We start from the raw sequence: 20,238 nt of genomic DNA on the forward strand, positions 1-20,238 counted from the left end.
TATTCCTGAAGCAAAAGCAATTGACTGCTCTGTTGTTCTTACACCAGTCAGAAGGAATGACAAGAAGCTGGTTTCTGTTCAGAACTAAAACTGGTCTCCCAGTCCTAGCTTTCCACAGCCACTGTGCTGCAGTAACTGTTCCAGGAATTCCAGATGTAAGGAAACAAATCTTCATAGAAATGTGCAGTAAGAGATATCCCTTCCTGAAAATACTTTTAATGTTTAGAAAAAGAACAGATGCTACTTGAATAAGTAATAGAGACTAATATTTCAAATGCATAGACCAGGTGATGGCTACTTGCATGCATGATATTATTGTGTATGGTGATTTTTTTTTAGGTCAAAAGCTTAAGGAGGTCCTTCCTTTTTATTTCTATTTAATTTTGATGGAGTTTTATTGGAAACTCAATATCATGTCATGCTATCTTTTTATTGTGTTAAAAAAAATTTATGTACTGAAGAGCAGTTTGATTTTTGTGCTTCACGTGGAACTGTGAAGATGAAATTGTACACTGAGAACAGAACTAAAGAAAAAATTTTGAACACTTTGCTAACAGAAGATGAGGTAATTCTATAGTAAATTAATAACTGAGCTAGATAATTTTTTGAAAAAAAAAAGTAATGGATCATTCCCATAGAAATTCAACTTTTGTGTTGCTAGGGGTGGGAGTAACTGTTGGAGAAACCTTTTGCTTTTATTACCTTAACCATTAGGAACTAAAGGATAGAAAGAAGAGATGGAACAGCTTTTCAGATTTTTAGTTGCTCTGTGAGACAATATATGAGATCCAGGACACTTTGGGATTAATTATTCCCTGTCCTTAATCTCTGTGTAAATGACTGAAAGAAAAAGATTAGGTATCTTGAGGAAACCCAAAACCTTGCTCAGTGCTGTACAGAAGCAGGCTTGCTTTCCCAGACAGTCTTTCTGTCAGAGGGACAGCTGGCAGTGAGGTGAAATCCAGATGTGATATGTGGGAATAATGCTGAATACATTCTAAATTGTAATGTTACATGACATTGTGTGGAAATATTATTAAAGGATGTGTCTGCAGAAACTTAGATCTAAATCTTGCCTTTCATCATGTTTTGTTTTGAATACATTGCTTAAAGGTGTTGGAGTCTGGAATACAGAGTGTGTGCCCTTGTTTCTGATACTTAGTTATAAGATCCAGAAAAACACTGAATTTCATATAATATGAAATTCATGAGCATGTTTTCATGGTGATACATGAAAACAAATGTTGAAGTTAGATAGAAAAAGCTAAAAGTGTGTGTAGATTAGAAAGTTTTTTAAATCACTGGGTGAAAAAGTTAATTTAGAGAACAGGAGACAAGATGGAGGATTTAGGGTGTTGTCCCTTGTCCCTTCATTCTTCTTCATGTTCTTCTCCTAGAGGTTTTTGGGTAATAGTGATTGGATAGAAAATGCCGCAGTGCATCACAGAGGTGATGGGTTATTGGGTCATTAAGAAAAATAATATACGTGTCTATTGTTAATTGGGTAAAAATAAGTATAAAGATAAAAGAACTGCGTAGTTCGGGGCCATTTTGTGCATCAGACACGAAGTGTGCCATAAGGCCTTGTTTGTACCATCAGAAGAAAGAAATGTACCAAATTGCAAAGATTAACCTTGTGACCAGCCTGGAAAGACCTGTTAAGTTTTGTGATCACCTGTTAATCAACAAGAGAAACAAGATTCTAATGAGCTCAGGAGTTTTCTTCGAATCATAAGAACTGAGACAAGCAGGGCTCCCCACGAGGGAGGATCCCAAAAGAATTCAGTCCAAAGGAGGCTGAGAAATCCAATAATAAAAAGAAAAGTACAGAAAAGATGTAGCAGAAACAAAGAAATGGAAAAAAGACTTTTTAGAGAAAAGATACAAAAGGAATACTGTCTCAGACCTAAATACTCTGTGAAAATAATAAAAAGCATTTTCTGCTTTAGTTTTGCTTTACTTCCTGCAAAAACCCCCTTCTTCTCTGTTCATCTGATATGGTCAGATCCAGGTCATTACTGCTCGTGTCTGTGGGTGCCTCAGTTCCAGGAAAGCTTACTAGTTATGAGTGCTCGTGGTACTGAGGCTGGGGAAGGAAATTGCAAACTGCTTTTTGCATGAGTGATGGGTTTGTCTCTGTGAAGTCTCTAGAATGCTGCTAAAGTTTGTTTGCTCAAGAGGGAGAATCTGTGTTACAAGTACTGCACCTGAAATGAAAGCTGAGTACTGAGGCTGAAAAAATGCAAAAATAATCAAATTCCCAGAATTGCCAAAGACAGTTCTAGCCTACATCAGCTTGATAAAGCGTGGGTTTTTCTCTGAAGGAGGAGGTGGGATGAAGATAAGAAGTATGTACCAGGGAGCTTCTTGATCAAACCCATCATCTTTGTATCACTGACAGCTGCTCCCCTGAAGTGTGTGCATTTCAGACCACTGAAACAAGAGCCTCAGATAAGGAAGGGTTCTAGGCAGAGCTAGAAACCTGAGAGAGCTCCACTGGGGATACTGCTAATGTCTGCCCTTCCCTGCCTCAAAACTAGCTTCTGTCTGGTTGGTAAGAGTTACCTCAATGCCTGCCCTGAATCAGACAGGCAAGATGAGTTATGCTTTTCCTCATCTTCAGCCAGCTGGAGCTGCACTCAGAGAAATCATTAACCACAGCAGTGTTTGATTTCTCTGTCAGGAGACTACCTACACAGCATCTGTGGTAGGTGTAACAGCAGTGGTGAGGAGGAGGAAATGTAAAAGCAAGGATCACTCTGATCACGATCATTATAGCTAATGAGCTGGAGAACCTGATAATGGCCTCAGCAGTGGCCCTTAACACAACACATTTTAAGATGAAAAACTTAAAAACTTTTTTTTTAGCCAAAGGAATGGTCAGGAGAGAACCATTTGCATATTCTTTCTTATTGCTCCAGTCTACAAGAGTGAAGTATTGCTTTTACTAGTAGATTGAGAGAGATATCAATAATCAATTACACATCACAATTTTCCTGGTTTTCTTTTCATGTCAAGAAAAAGACATTTCTTTCTATAAATGTATTTTAAAAGTCTTTAGACTTAAAACAACACTGTTGATTATAAAATGTAAATATATTGATAAACATATGACTGTATCTGTGTTGCCATGTTTATCAATATACTTAGATCCAATTGTGCGGTATACCGCTATCTGTATGTGCACACAGAAATGCACCCAAACGCTATGTTATTCACTATTGCACTGACAGCTAATTCAGCTAATAAAAAATGCACCAACTTCTGCACTTGTGCCTTTGCCAAAGGTGAATCTTTTCAGCATAGATCACTTACAGTCTCTGTGTATTTTCACGGTAACTATTAAAACTACACTTGAGTACCAAAGGTAAGAATCCTCTGCTTCTGCCATCTTTTATTAAACTACTACTACATTAGCAACTGTCCTAGAAAAAGGTAAATGAGCCATGTCCCTCAAGGGTTGAAACGCACTTTACATATGTCATGGTTTAGGAATGGTATTTTCCAATTCAGTAGTCCTGCTAAAACCACACTGCAGCTTACTTCCTCTCCCCTCCAACTGGAAGCACAAAAGGCAAAGATCGTGGCTTGAGATACGCACAATTTACTGGAAACAGCAATGAGATAAGAACACAATAACAAAAGGCAATACATGGAAAGCCTGGGACATCACTGACTGGCTCTTCCCCACCATGTTTTCTCCCCACTGAACAGAATACCCTTCTCCTTGGAAGCAAGAATCCCTTATCCCTGCTCCTGGCAATGACTAAGGTGGTGTAGAATAATTTCCTAGCCATGCCCACACAGCTCCAGGCTAATGCCTTCACAGCTACTGCAAAATATTAACTCTGTCCTGGCCAGAACCAGGACAACATAAAACAGCTGTCAATGTATTTCCTTAGTGCTGTCAGAAGGCTGTGACATTAACTACCCTAATTTTATTTAGATTGGAAGCATGAACATTTTATTCAGGGCACACATTTGCATTCAGAGCCAATGCTGTTCGGTAAGAGCATGCTAGAAAAAGGCTCTGGAGACATGACTTTTCTGTCTCTCCTAATGACACCACTTTACTAATTTGCATGGTGGTAAGAAAGAACTGTTTATCCTCAGCTAAAACAGAGATTGCATAGTGCTTTTAACAAAGCTTTACTTGCATCAACTGGTAATTTTAACTTTAAGAACACTACTTGCATAAACTATTATTTTCAGCAGCTGAAAAATGCTGTGTGATGTATCTGGTGTGAGAAACCATGAAGATTAACACTTCTGAATGTGCTTGATTCAATGGCTATTCCCTAAACAGTGGGGACAAAGAATAATTGAAGTAAGAAATTAAAGTGGGCAAGAGCCAAATCACCATACCCATTTGTAAGATGAAGGTATTGGAGCATTCAGAAATATGGTTTTGTTGATGGTTATCCCTGAAATCATTGTTGAGCAGGGAAGATTTTGGCTAAACTTTCCCTTGGAGGCTAAAGATGCCTGTCTCAAAGAGTGACTTTCTGTGTCCTGCCCTTGTGGCAATCTTTCTGTCCCTGGGCTGGGGCCATGTGGAGTCTGGGCAGACTGACAGTGCAGTGCTCACTGGCTTCTCTCACACCAACGCTGCACTTCAGTCTTAGAGTGGTTAGGGCAGAATAAAAGCCATGTGTCTGTAGCATGAAGAGAAACTGTGAGCCCTCTCCTGCAGTGCCACTGTCCTCTGCCTGTTTAAGGGGAAGCAGCACTGTGTTCCCTGAATCAAAAGCAGCATTAATAGATATAAAGAATGACTAGGGACAGAACAGTGTTCTATTTGGGGAAATTAGAGACAGATAGAGACCTGACAGCTCTTGGATGAAGTGCTGCCATTTTAGGAGGGAGGGAGGGAGGGAAGGAAGGAAGGAAGGAAAGGAAGAAAGGAAAGGGAGGGAGGGAGGGAGGGAAGGAAGGAAGGAAAAAAGACTCAGCGTCTTAAAGCCAACTGTTGTGGGCCTTATATTTCCTTGAAAGTGCCCAGTGTTGCATCAGCTCTGAGCTGATGCTAGAACAAATTCACACAAATTGGTCACTATTACCCAGACATTTTATTTATGTGTCAATCTCTTTGACAATCAATGCCCCAAGGACAAGATAAAAGAATCCTGGTATCCTGCATCCTGTTAATTCTTTTAATAAAACTGGTAGACATGGCAAAGGCTTCATAAAAGCTAATGAAAGTTCCACATCAGCAACTTCCAATGATTTTTAGTACACTGCTTTTTGCCATCTGTCATTGTAAAGAGCTTTGAGATCCTTGTACACACGAGGTGCTTCATGTCTCTGTACTTCTTCCTGGGTAACAGTGTAGCTGTACAGTTAAATAAGACAAGTTGGTCTCTAGTGAATATAGAATTTAAGACATGATCTTATCTTCAGGTGAAATGGATTATAAAACTGGAACATAAGGTAGATGACAGGTAACTGGCAGAGACAACACATGGTATATGGCTAAAAAGATGAAAACCTCTGTCAAAGAAATTGTAAAATAAAAGAATTTGATAGGTTCCTTTCCTCTCTTAAAATCTGAGAAGCATGTAGGCATGAAACCCCCTATGGGTGCAAGGGTTGGCACAAGTGTATGAGAGGCTGACTCTTATCCAGCAATATTCAGATTATCATCACTGTCCTTGTTTTCTAATGAAACACTCCCACAGGAAATTAGAAATTTGATTGTGCATATCCCAGTCTAATGCCAGGAAATTTCAGTGCAGCTATACCTACGGTATTACCTGGGCTTTGGCTCATGCTGCTGCTGCCTTCCTGAAGAGGTCTTTAAATGCCATCATTGCTGAACTTAGTAGCACAAACAGAAAGTGCAACTAAAAATATTCTTTGCCTGTTTTCCTTATGTGATTGTGGCTTTACAAAAATGTTTTCATATTTAAAAGAATCTCTCTCTCATCTTCTTCAAGCAAGGCACCCACACAAACAACAGAAGATAGAAATTATGCAGAGAAAACAGTGAAACTCATAAGACATTCTAGCAAAGGCATGTTACAAGTGAGCTCAGGAGTGAGAGGAAGATTACAGTTAAGCTGCTTTCATGCAGGTATTTGTGAAGAACAGTAGGTGTGATTTTAAATTGCGGGGATCCTTCCAATTATCCTTTTGACAGTTTTTCTGAAAAGCATAATTTCAGTGCTCTGAAGTGATAGTACTGTCATTAAAGTCATAAAATTTGGTGTGAAGCTGCTGAAGGGAGAAGTTCCTACTAGTACTGACCTACTGGCTTTGTCAGTTGGCCATTTTTGTAAGACTTCGTTTTTTACACCGTAATTCCTGTTGATAACTATAATTCTATGATTTGTGCCCTCATGCAGTTTTAAACTGTTTTCAGAACTGTATGCACTCAATTATGTATTTATCTTTTAAATATCATGAAAGGTAATTCCTCCTGTTTCTGCTTCCGTAAGAGATTCCAGTCTTAATCGTACATTAAAATGACAACTCTCAGAACAGAAAAGCCCACAGAATCAGATTGCTGAGCACATTCCAGGGTACTTGGCACAATTACTGGGTCCTGCACTAAATGCATGCCAGGATGTGTTTCTCTCCAAAAGAGACACTAAAGGTTTCCAAGGGAAACACTCCTGCTTGCTGGCAGAACTGGACTATAAGGGGCACTGTGCAGGCTGTTTAAACCCACTGCTCCATTAGCTGGCATCAATTTTTGATGCAATGTATCCTGCCTACACTTGTCATTTTCTAGCTCACTTCGGCAGCTGCTGCCTCCAGTACAATTTCACAGCCAAGGAACGTTTTTGAAGCCAGTTCCTATCATGTAAAAGCAAATGTAGACAGATGTTGTAATCAGGCCTGCAGCTATGGGAGCTACCAGAATGGGTGACAAACTATTTTTGCTTTTTCACTCAGTGTGCAAGTTAGAAGTACAGGAATGCTGTACTTCCACTCCACTTCCCTCTTCCCCTCCCTCAGCATTGCATAGTTCTTTTAAAAGTAAGATAAGCTTGATTGGACTCTGGGAGCTCTGGGAGCTGCAGTCCAAATCCAAAAGTGTCATTGACGGTTAGGGAGAAGCATTTCACTTGTGAATGTGGAAAAAGCCGCTTTCATTTAATTATTTCCAAATTTGTCCTGCCATATAGCAGTAGAGAATGGGAAATGCAGTTGCAGAAGAGCACTTCAGCTAGGTGGATGTGGTGAACGTTTCTGGCTCTTCCTACCCTTCCATTGCCAGCTTCCCTGGAAGTGGGTAAGACCTGGTGTGCCTTGCTCAAGTTCCTGTATCACAGTCTCATGGGGCAGGTACCTGAGCCACTACTCAGCTGTCAGGTATCAGTTACAGTCTTTTGCTCCAATCTGATGTGCATCATCTATTTTGTCTGCCTTTTAGTTATAATGTTGTTTTCTTTTGTAATAAAGAGAAGAATTAATTACTGTGAAAGTCAGAATTATGACACTTGAGATAAATTAGAGAAGACTTAACCTCCTCTTTTTTTCTGATACTATTTTCTTTAGTTTCAGGTATCACCCTATGAAATACCAGCACTTCTGAATGAAAGAAGACACATCATACACGCCCAGAAGAAAGCATCCCCATTTTCAGCTTGGGGAGCTATGTTATCTATCTTTTAAGGAGAAGGCCAATTATGCATTTCAGTTGACAAGCTCTATTTTTTACATCATAATTATTTGGTGTTAAGCAAATATGAATGATGGACAAACATATTTTGCTGCATAAACAACTTCGATAGCGGAGTATAGATTTTACATCTATTTTCTGTTCATTCAAGATACATACTTACTTCTTTGGTTGCAAGACAATCCTTGTAATAATTACATTTTTTTATCAGGGCAGAAATTTATTTTATATATTCCACAGGGTAAGAAGTCTGTATAAAGCTGGGAATTATCCTATACTTTCATGAAATGAGCACAATTTTCAACCTGCTTAATGCTCTAGATGACTGAGATGCCTAAAAGATACAGTTTCTGGCTGTTGAGAAGGGTGGCCAAAGTATTACAGAAAAAAAGATTTCTGCAGCAAGCATGTTAGTTTCTGCAGTAAACCAGGAAGACCATCATAATTTGCGCAATAGCTTAGTGCATGAAGAAAAAAACGTGGAAAAATACTAATTTGGCTTCAAATCACAAAATCGTTATTACAGTTTTTTAATAACTCATTAAGACATTAAATGGGTTTGTACTTTTTGAGAAATTGCATTTCCATCTTTTGTTCTAGCTTGGGTCATTAGCATTCCGACCCATTATCTCTTGGAACTTTTCCTTACCTTCCATTTACTACTGCTCCTCTGAGTGCAGTGGAGCTGTTTGGGCTGAGCAGGGTCCCAAACTCCTTTGGTGCTAACACATGATTTGTGGGTACAGCTTAGCCATCAATTACTAGGCAGAGACAGAAATTGCCAGGACTTCAGGCTCCCTTGTGCTAAATCCATCAGGACGAACAGATTGTAAACTGCCCATTGCAAACATGACAGGCAGCAATTTAGCATCCAGTTAATACTTCATTACCTCCATTCCTTACATTTATACAACCTTACCCTCCTGCAGCTTTCTGAAATTGCATTTTCCAGTCTACACTGAGCAGTTCAGATTTAATAGGAATAGTTGGAACATTAGCTTCTGAATGATTTGAGGGCATATGGAATTTTTTTGTCTTTCATTGGATAAGCCTGAAACATTTGTTTCTATTGTTTATTTTACCATCTTATTAAAAAGAGAAAAATATTTCCTTGATTTGGGGGCTTTTTATTGTTTGTCTGTGGTAACAACAAAGCTTCTTAGAAGCAGAGTTTTTAATACAGCCTATAAAGTAAACCTCTCACAGTTTGCTTCTTGGTTGTTTTTTCTTCTTATAGAGAGCAACTTACAGATGAAGAGACATATTTGTCTCAATTCACCGCAGAGTTGCTAAGGCCAATTTGGTCAGTGTTTAAATGCTTTGAGTGATTCAAGCTATCACTTTTTCTCTTCAGTAATCCAGAGAACTTGACAGGAGCAGCTCTACTTCTTGTGACCCCCTACTTAATTTTCTTTCTTCCCTAATTTAATTCTATTATTATTCTTGCTGCCTATAACCTGCCTCTTTTCTTTCCCTTAGACAAATAAACTGTGATTTTCTATTTTATTACCCACAGTTATCCCACAGCTCTCCAAGTGTTTGGTTTTACTACCCTGGAAGGTTCCATCTTCCAAGTGACCTTTAAAAACACCATAAACAAGAAAGGTTTTACATAAACCCAAAAGGCTTTACAAACTTTTCTTGTCTTCTGAGTAAAGCTTACCTTGTCTTCTAACTATGATCCAAACTATGGGAAATAATGGAAGAATGGGGGGACATTGGTAAGGATGGTAACAAAAACTGTGATCCTGAAGTAATTCTGGTTGGAATTTCAGGATTTCAGGCAGTCACTGGTCCAACCTCCTTACACTGGAGGAGGGACTGAAAACAACTGGTTTAGTGTCTTGCCATTTTTTCCAAAGGTCTGTTTTCTCTCCTCCTAGATCCTTGTAACTCCTTGTCTTCATCTCTGGCTTTGTCAGAACCAAACATATGAGGAGAGAGAGGATGTCCTGGTGCAGCCTCTCAAGCACAAGATGATGAGCAGGAGGGAAGAGCCTCAGAAACCAGCAAGGAGAAGGACACATGAAGGTGGAGGAGGGGTGTGTGTGAACAAAACTGGTGGGAAAGGTGGAACTGATGGAGCAGAGAATGTGCAAAATGGACATGTGACTGAACTGGCAAAGGTAACTGGGGGGAAGGCAGAGACCACCTTAAATGCCAGCACCAGATAAGCTGCTGACACAGTCTCTCAGATCTCAAAGGGCAGGAAGAGCAAGGCTGCATTTTCCCAAATCTACAAAATGGGTTGAGAGGCTTCTTAAGGTGTTTAAAAAGTACTTGAACTACCTGGTGCTCTGGATATGTCCTCAAAAGGCTGTAAAGGGAGGCTGTGAAAAGGAGATCAAAGTGGGAAGACTGCTAAGGAGTTCTTAGTAAATGTGTGCTCAGGGACTTTTGCAGGGCAGGCAATAGAGGGAGAATGAGCACTGCAGATCCACAGTGATGAAATTAACTGTCTTCTTTCCTTTGAGATCTTCCTCTTTTAATGTTCCACCTCTGACTACCTTTAAGTTCATGCAGATTTTCATTTTACTTTAGAAGTACATTATTCCTGTTCTGCTGAGCCACTCAGATGTCATGTTTTGCTTGTTCTCAGAAATGCTGAAAGAATATTTTTATAGACTTTTCTCTAGTCCAACCTTGAAAATTGTTCTTATTTCCAGAGAGCACATTTTATTTTTTTCTTTTGAAAACAATTTCCATCTCCCATCTTTTTAATACAGCTGAATTTTTGATATTTTATTTTTAATTTTTAATTCTAAAATTGCACACCATCATTAATATGATTAATACTGAAGTAGGAGACAGCATGGAAAATGTACAAGTTGCACAATGAAAGCAGCTTCAGCAGCAAAGGTTGACCTGAGACAGAATAAAGTGTTTAAAGTCCAGAGGGCTTTCCAGTCCAACTGTAAGAACTTCAAAGTAGGTCAGACTGGCTGATGGCATCATGTTAAACCTTGCTCTGAGATGGTTTTCAAAAGAACTCAGGAAAGTCCTTTTCCACACTCTACATTCTTCTAACAGAAAGCATGGGGCTGTCATCTGATATAGAACTGAAATGTCTCAAAGATAATCCTATGAGCTGGATGAATGCTTGTATGATAAAAACACTTCTGTGAATCAGAAAAAAAGGGGGAAACCTGTATTTGTCTTTCAAAATACTGTGCTGTTTCAGACTCCTTGAAATTGTTATGAATCCTGACTGGTGAGTGGCACTGGACATTACTGGTGACACACATCAGTAAAAAGCATCCCAACTGGTAAAACTGTGTTTTTGTATGGTACGACTGAGGCACATTTTGGAGGAAGATAGTAATGGCTTCAGTGGGTGATTTAAGCAGCATGATAAAAAGTGGAAGAGACAGTTCTTTTGTTCAGCTATCTCTAGCAATGGAAGCTGGAATGTAGAAGGAACTCATGGGGAAGAGATGTTCACACATGAATAGACTATACTCTAAAAAGCAATAAACAACTTACAGCTTGCTTTGGTTTGTTTACAAAAAAGAAACCCCAAACCCAAGAAAAAAAGAAGTCAATATCCTTAATATACAGTAAATTACTTCTTCAACAGTCTAATTCCAGCTCACTCTTCAGGGATGACCTGTAACCGTGGATCATGTGCAAGGCTGTAGGTATGCAGACATTGTTTTAATTTTCATCCTGATAAATTTCAAACTTAGTGTACAAGCCTGCCTCCTTTGTCACTGCATACCAGGGTGGGTGTGCTCAAAAGTGAATGGAATGCCACAGAAAACACATCTGCTCAAGAAAACAGGAAATTTTCACAAGTACTTAAAACCTAGTAGTTTGCCGAGTGCCAAGGCACACTCAGTGTACTAACTTGGAAAAGGGTGGTGATGAAAGAAACAACACTGTCCATTAAAAGTTTAAGGCAACATCTGTTTTTGCCAGTCTCCCAGTGAAATCACACTCATCATTCCAAAGGTAAATCAAAAAATCAGAAAGTAAATTACTTTACTGAGAATATACTTCCATCACATTATTCTTCAAACCACACCCTTTTAGTGTACTGTCTCAGTTCAGTATCTCAAATGATTTATTTTACTGGTGGAAAAGTACAAATCAGTGTAAACAAAATATTCTGCTACATCCGTACAGTACTTTTCTACTGAAATATTATTTACCTGAAATTTATTTAAAGATACAACATTCTGTTTTCCAAGGACCAGATGATTGAATCTAAGATCAGATGGGATTATCCCTATGCTTATATCCTGCCCTGTTTCCCTTCCTACATTGTACGGATGTAAATACTTAAGTCTCCATGTTTTTATAGCTTCTTTTACTTCAGGGTAAGGTATTTTATTCATAAATGCATAATTTAAGCAAGACAGTGAAACCTCTAGCAAGGAGTATCTCAGACAAGCAATCTTTGTTTTAAGAATGTCCCTCGATGACTTCAAACATTATCCCCTGAGGCTTCTGATATTATATTCAGCCTGTTCAAATGAATTTGAAGACTGCACATCTTCTACTTACCCAGAAAGGTATCTCATGTCTGTTAAATTACAGGGTGCCAGAAAATAGATTTTGCGTAATAAACCTTATTTCAGGGATAGGGAAAATTTCATCTCTAAATAACAAAAAATGGAAAAGTGACCATGAATGTGACAGCGGAAGAGGGACCACATTAATGTAAAACGCAAAAAAAACCTTTGTCCTCTTATTTGGACTCAAAGAAGTTACCATGTACAAAACAGATACATGGTTTCTCTTTTCTATCAAACACAGAAACTGCCTCACACTCTGTTTCATTATTTTTATGATATATGAACTATGCTTAAATTTAATAAAATGTTAACTGTAAAAATTAGCATTTAAATACAATTAATGAATATACCAAGAGAAAAAAAATACAAAATAACGGAAAGAAACACAATAAATGACAAAAATCCAAGAGAACAGGCTATGTAAAATATTGGAAGGTTCTTCCTGCTGAAGAGGAAAACTACCCTAAACAAGTTCTTAGGTCCAAAGCTCAGGATTTTAAACTACAGATATGGACAAATTAGCATGGTTGCTAGTGTTGTTATGAAATGTCATTCCTATTCTTGTTTATGCCCTTACTACTGCCTCAGAAAAAAGGTGATTGCTCTGACAGATAACCTTTACTCCCAAAGCAATTTTTTCATAGCTTCTTATTACAACTTCTATTTCTGAACTGTAGGTATCAGTAAACCCCAAAGTATTAACCTGGTAACACATCTGAGAAAAGGTTGCTTAGCAGGTGTTTTGATTGCCAAACAAAAGGGAAATTTTCCATCCATCCATCCATCCATATTAAAAAGATTACTTTAGTAATCATTGAAATTATTTAGTAACCATTGAAATGAAGAAATAGACCTAAATTAATATAAACTTATGGGTCAGCAAATACAGAGCTATACCCGTAATTTTACCTGGCTCAGAAAATTTCTTATCAGTATAATTCTTCATGCACAACCTAATTTTCATTTAGTAAAGTTAATACCTATTGCTGTGCAACTCCTTCAATACAAAGTGTTATGTTAGTGGTACATACTAATATGATGTTATTATTTTCTACTGGAAATAATATTTAACAAGCTCAACACTATGATGATTTGTTCATGTTTGCAAAAATTAAATACTGAAACCATCTTCTGAAATATACTTTTTAAACTGCAGTTATAATACAAACAATATAAATGGCAATTTGAAGTGAAATGTTTTAAGAAGCTTTTCAATTTGTTTCATACATTGTTTACAAATGAAAGGGCTGACATTTAGAATCTGTACTTAAGTCAATGCTTATACAAATATACTTCTGTTTAAATTAATGAAAGCATGAACTGTACCAGAAAAGAAATTACTTTACTGACTACTTCTAAAGTCTGACAGTCTGAAAGAGTTTTAAAATGTCAGTACTGTGTGTGCAAAACCGCATTTAGTGTCTTCAAAGAACTCTAGTGGCCAGATATCTCTCGTACCAGCTCTTCTGTTGGCACAGCTCAGGCCTGTGGGTCTGTGGTTGCTGTCAAGCTGGCAACTCCTGGGCTTTTGAACAACAGGTCTGAATATGGGAAATTTGCAGAACTGGAAGCAGTAACTGGAAAGCATCCTGAATATAAGTAGTACTGTTGCAGCCCTAATGAGGAGAGAAAACATGAGGTTCATCAGTACAGCTGCCATGTACTTCAGGAATTACACTGTACATTTTTTTTTATCTTTTAATTTATTTTTTTTTACATCTGCATCATGCTATATTATGATATGTCTTCACGCAAGATTTTAGAATCTGTAGATAGCATAACCTGAATAAATATAGAAAAATCTGATTGCTGTTAAGTTTGAACACTTGGACAGTTTTGTTGAGTAGAATAAAATACCACAGTGTTCAGAAGCAGATTTGACTTTTTAAACACAAACCAGATAGTCTTTCCATCAACTGAACTAATTTTGAATTTGCTGTAGGTGGAAAAAAGTGTCATTGAAATTAACAGTTCAAATTATAATAGATTTAACATGTAGGACTATTTTTAGAATTTCTAATACTGAACAGTAAAGTGGCTTGTAATTCTCCATGATCCTAGGCTGTATTAATACACATTTGTATACAACTATGGGATTTATGAAGTACAAAACATTGTATTACACAACTCTAAATATTCCTAGATTTTGTAGTTCATGGAGCACAGAGAGGTAAATCAGCAGCAACAGCAAATCTACCCTATAACAAAAGCAGCTGCATGGTAGTTTTCACTACAGATCTATTCAACTTTTCATAATTTTCCTTAAGAGTATTGTTAATTCAGTGCAAAATTGCTTATTGTAAAGCAATATTCTTATTTTTAAGGGAATGCAGCTATTAAATAGAGACTGACAATTTATGGTCACTACTATATGTTTATGTTTTCATACATGTGTGAAATGTAGAGTGATCTAACAGTGTTAAAAATTTGTGCTGCAGATCCTATGAGTTTTAGGACCTTATGAGGATAGTCCTTCATCTCAAACTCTTCTAGGTAAAACCAAGGTATGTTTACTCACCGTGCTTTTCTGAAGAAAAACAGATCATGGTTCCAAGTAAAAGAAGTCATTCATGAACATTTTGGTGGTCTGACACACCATTATCCATGTGCTGACCAAGGCTGTTGCTAGACTGTGAATCTTTGTAGAAATCTAAATGCCTGCAGACAGGAAACACTGTAGCATACCTACAATCTAAATTTTAAAGGATAGAATAGTCTGAAACTGCAACTTATTGCTGTGCTCTGACAGCAGCAGTTTCAGAGCTGGCCAGCTTCACTTCAGTCATACAGCTCTTAAGTATCCTCAGTAAATGCAACCTCACTACTACAGTGTTTGTGGGAGGGGCTGAACACAAAACTGGGACATTCATGTGCTGGCACTGAACAGCCAGAATGATATTTATTTATTTATTTATTTAAAACTATTTTAAAATAGTTTTTCCTTTAGAAATAAATAGGCCTGTCTCATTTCAAATAATTTTATTAGAACATTTTTTAATGTGAAGAAGTAGAGCTTACCTCCAATAGCACACTGTTGATGATGGGGTTAAGAACCTCTGCCTTCATATTACTCTGTAAACCAGAAAACAGAAAGCCAGGTCAAGAAATACATTTAACAGATATACACTGATATCTGAGATGTGGTTTTATGAGTTCTGTAAAGGTCTTCTTTCATCTTGATTCTTATTCATACTGTTTATCTCACTACTGCTAGTACCTGTGTCTGCATTTCAAACATACCTCAGTACACCCTATACATTCCTATCACAGAGTACAATGAACTAAAAGAGGCCCAGGGTTTTACTTCTTCATTAATTTATGTACCACAGAGTTTCAAACTGCCTACTTTCATACAGTGTGAGGTTTCTGTAATGGCATTGTTTTTCCATCTGTCTATCAGTGACCTTTTCACATCCCACAAAATTTTTAATCCCTTGCTCATTTTCAAGGACACAAAAAGGAAAAAGCCATGTCAGAAGAAAAGTTCTTAGAAGTTACACAAATATCTATGGTTAGGACAAAATGAAAGGTCCAGAGTAGCTCCCCTACAGAAGGAAAACCAGGTGAAACTCAGATCCCCAAAATGGAGTAAGCACGTGCTGGGCAGTGCAGGCTGGTTGGTGAAACAGCTCAGCACGCACAACATTTTTCTCAACCACCACACAGGAAGAAAGATTGATACAATGAGTAGTGACACAACTAGAGGCTAGAAAATCATTAGGTCCTCTACTTTTTAAAATGGCAAAAGTTTTCCCTTTTTTATTCTTACTGTTCTTTGCATTGTGGTTCTTTAGAACAACAGTAACCTCCAGCAAGAGTTTTCTTTCAACACTGAACACAATACTGATTAATTTAACTGAAGGATTTCCACTTACAACCACTTGTAGCTCTTGTATTACAGATTTACAGAAACATGAAACTTCTTAATTGGAGAAAGATGGCAGAACCAAGGAAAGACGGCTAGAGAAAAGAAGTACATTTTTACTCTCAGTTACTAGAAAATCCATTACAAAATGCACTTAGTGGGCCAGTTTAATATTTTGTGTGCAATTTATTTTTATATTTTTGTGCATGTATTTGTTTCAAGTGTCCCACAGATATATTCTAAAGTACAATCCCAAAATGCAAAATAAGCATTTTTTCCTTACAGTAATTGGAAGTTATGTAAATTATTCATAATAAAAGCAAAGAAATAAATTGCATCCTTTAGAAATAACTATGAAAAAGCATGCTCAGACATGTGCTGGAAGAGCTAATGGGAAACTGGAAAAATTTCCTTTGAATTACATTTATGTTTTCATGGAACAATCAGGAGAACCAGAATTTGTTCTTCTCTGATGTTTACAGAACAATTTCAGCAACTGTACAATTGTTACCTCCAAATCATGCTATAATACTGAAATGTCAGTCACCCTTGAAGCACGTTGAAAGGCAAGATAATATTTCTAGCAAAGATGCTCATAGATACATAGATGTTCTTAAACAGAGTATCTTGTGATAGAAGACAGAGTGATTTTTTTAAAGATGGTCCAAACAGATTTTCTAATCTCTTAAATCTTTTGAAAACACTGCAGTGTTAAGCCAGAGGATCTAGTAAAGGCTAAGAAGACAGGTACTTAAGGTACTGCAAGTATAATCTGTTAATGACTTTTACACAAATGTGTTCAAAAAGGATAGGCTGAGTTGGAAAAGAAATTATCATCAAGCCCTGTAACTTCAAATGTAGGGCCCTTCAATGTGAGAAGGTAAGAAATGTTGAGTAGTGATCAGGAAAACCAGGAAATGGTTTCTAGAAAGAGATTTTACAAGGCAGGGGACAAAGTGTCATCTATCAAGGCTTATAAACTTTCTTTGCTGTAAAAATGTTCTGTGTTCTTGATCTCAGGGAAGAAGTGGCCTCTGCTGATATAAAGCCTCTGGACTCATGTAACAATTTCTGTTTCAAGAGGTGACCTATGTTTGAAAAAGCCCAAATGCTACAGAAAACGCTGTCATCTTACCCCAGCTGCTGTTACAGAATCAGAAAACTTCTTTGATAAAGATGAAACTTCATTGCACATGGCACTTGTTAAACTGGTTTAAAAAAACAAGAGAAACAAATGTAAAAATACATCCTTCACCTATCAATAGATAAAAAACCCTATGACAAACTTTATATTGGAAGCAAAGGTGTTCTTAAAGCAATTTTGCTTCTAAATATTTTTAAAATATTTAGGCATAAACTTTTCATGATAAAGTTTTTATATTCCTTCACTGAAAAATCCACTGCTGACTACAGAAGCAAAATGATATATTGTTGCACACACTAATCTTTTTTGACAATGCAATGTTTCATTTGTTTAAATTCTAGACTTCTAGTTCAACCATGGCTTTTCTAATGATTCCAGCAACACAACTTATGGGAATACTGTTGGAAATAAATCAAACTTGAACAAGAACAGTGAGTAGGTTTCTATGCGAACAATAAAACATCTACTCAATGCTAAAAGAGAAAGACCACTTGTGGTTAAAATATGAGAGAACAGGACCTAGTTCTGTTCTGAGATCTTTCATTGTTTACCTAGACATTCGCAAGTGTATCCCATAGGACCTCACTCTCCAAGGTGCACCATGCTTTAGCTCTGATTCTGAAATATACTTAATAAGTGCTTTGTTTTAGACTGAAGTGCTCCTATGGACTTTGCTATTCTTAGTAGCATTCTTAAGGATAAGCACTTGGTCAAATATTTTACTTACTTAGGAGTAAACTGTTTAAAATATCTTAACATGAAAACTAACTGAAATCAGTGGACTTAATAACTACAGAGAGCTTGAGATTTCAATTTAGAGTCCCACTATATTGACTGATTTCTTGAAATTCTGGGTATTTCACTATGGTTAACTCTAAAATTGCTAACAAATGTGGTCTATTGTTTAGAACTACAGACTGATTTTTGTACATTTTTGGCAGATAATGAAACTCTGTTGCCAGATAATAAGACTGCATTATACACTGTAAAAGCAAATTCCATATATGCAGGCACAGTATCTTCTGCAGAGGAAACAGGAAGCTCAACCCAAGTTGGCATGTACATTTGTTTGCTGGAGCAGAAACATCCTTTAGCCTGTGTATAGGTCATGTTTTTGTAAATATACATATGTCAGCCATGTCAAAAAATTACAGGTAGCCTACAGAACCTGATTTCATGAGAAAATACAGCATCTGGACCCCTAAAGCCAATGCTGTTTGTTGATCCATGAACTTACTGTGTCTTCAAGCTGAATGGAACTTCATGAGTGCTATGAAAATGTCAAATGTTCATATATGAACTACATAATACTCACTTTGTCAGTACTTTTGCTTGCTCTTGAGCTGTTTTTTCTACTTCCTGGCCATGTAGAATTAATTCTGCTACTTTATGAAGCTGTTCAATACAACGAGCAGTTACCTCAGCCAGACTTTCAATGGACAGCATGTAGATTTCCTTAAATTAAAAATGGGAATAATATAATCAATAATAACAACACTGATAAATACATATACAATAGAATTTCAAACATAGGAACCCTTCCTACTGCAACTGGAAATACCAACACATACATGGTGAAGTAGTATCAGCCCTAACATCATCCTCACAAACAATACTGGAAAATGAAATATCCACAGACTATAAAAAAAAGACATTCTACTTGCTCTGAAAAATTCGTAAGATCAAGTCTACTGCTTAATTGGCTGGGAACTAGGTCAGGCTCCTGGATTTTCTAACATACCACTTTTAAACCTCATCCTAACAAACAGAAAGATACCTAAGCTCTAGAATAAGTCATAATCATAATTATTTTCATATGGAGCCAAAAGTACTGAGTCATCCCTTAGGTGAATGTCTAGAGCAGAAATAGATAATGTGCCCAATAAAAAAATGGCTTTTATCAACAATGATAGAATTTTCTAGACAGCACTGTCGGGTTACAGCTTTCTCAAGCTGATGCCAGCTGGTAATCTGCAATCACATAAAAATCTGTAATATATACAGTGTATATATTCTCTCAAGACATTCTTGTAAGGAAACAGATAATTTCAAATTAGAAATAATACTCTCGACAAAGATAGCAACCACATTTAATACTGCCATTAACTTGACAGAAAATACTCAATTGCAATTAACTTTATCAGAACTGTCTAAATGAACACTTTTAGCCTTAAGAGCTATCTTTCATAAAGAGAATGAGCAGTTGGTAGTTGCCTAAATAATATTTCAGTTTTGTCTGTTTATGATTTAATCTGCTTAAATAGTCTGAACATTTTTCCCATGTACTGTCACTGAGAGAAGGAGATACTAAGAAACATACAATTTTCAGTGTGCATGTAATGTTTGACATTACACCTCAGAATCCCTCAGCTCACTGTATGTTGAGTATACACAGGCATACACACAAAAACACAGATATAAAACAATTAAAACAATGTGTTAGAGAATCTGTTACTTTCATATTTACTTATGGAAACATAATGACAGTAAGAATATTTACCTTAAATTACTAAATTGTACTTTAGTCTTCAACTGGGTCTACTGTGAATAGTTGTATATTATTATTTCTTACTACTTCCACGAATTTAAAAATTAAGGATGACACATAAAGCCAATGCACAAAGAAACAATCTTATCAAACAAAGTATGTCCATTCACTTAATGAAACTTATCCTCCAAAAGTTATTTTACCTCCACAGTTTTGCTTTTGTCTACTTCTGTTTTATCACTCTCAATTTTATTGTCTTTTTGAGGCTTTTCTTCACCAGGTTCTTCAGGTTTTTCATTTAGCTCCCCTTCTATGTCTACTGCGGTAGACAAACTGGCTTCTTCCAGCCATTCATGAGCTTTTTTCCTAGCCTGCCAAACAAAGAACCCAACCCCAAAGTTCAGTTTTGAAAAGAGAATATCAGATGACATTCCTGATCATTAATTAACAATATATTTAATCACTTCCCTTTTATACTCAGAAATTTGAATGTATCAAGCCCCTGAGTGGCATTTAATTAAGTGTACATTTAAGAAACTGTAGGGGGAAGCATTTTGGACTGCATGAAGATGGATCATCCAGGGATAATTCCTCTAA

The 20,238-nt window shown here is 37.0% G+C and overlaps 1 protein-coding gene across 6 annotated transcripts in view; it reads right to left on the reverse strand.

The window, feature by feature from the left end:
- Positions 1-10,431: 10,431 nt before the first annotated feature.
- Positions 10,432-20,238, reverse strand: part of FAM114A1 (family with sequence similarity 114 member A1) — a 32,037-nt gene continuing 22,230 nt past the window's right edge. For all 6 annotated transcript variants that reach the window (XM_058837129.1, XM_058837130.1, XM_058837131.1 and 3 more), the window contains 5 exons: positions 19,845-20,012; positions 18,469-18,608; positions 17,145-17,217; positions 15,163-15,216; positions 10,432-13,760 (listed from right to left, as the gene is read on the reverse strand). In XM_058837129.1, the coding sequence (XP_058693112.1) occupies positions 13,650-13,760; positions 15,163-15,216; positions 17,145-17,217; positions 18,469-18,608; positions 19,845-20,012 (546 nt within the window). In that variant the 3' untranslated portion in view covers positions 10,432-13,649. The remainder of the gene's footprint in view (positions 13,761-15,162; positions 15,217-17,144; positions 17,218-18,468; positions 18,609-19,844; positions 20,013-20,238) is intronic.

Source organism: Poecile atricapillus, chromosome 4 (assembly GCF_030490865.1).
Source record: "Poecile atricapillus isolate bPoeAtr1 chromosome 4, bPoeAtr1.hap1, whole genome shotgun sequence".
Classification (NCBI taxonomy): Eukaryota; Metazoa; Chordata; class Aves; order Passeriformes; family Paridae; genus Poecile; species Poecile atricapillus.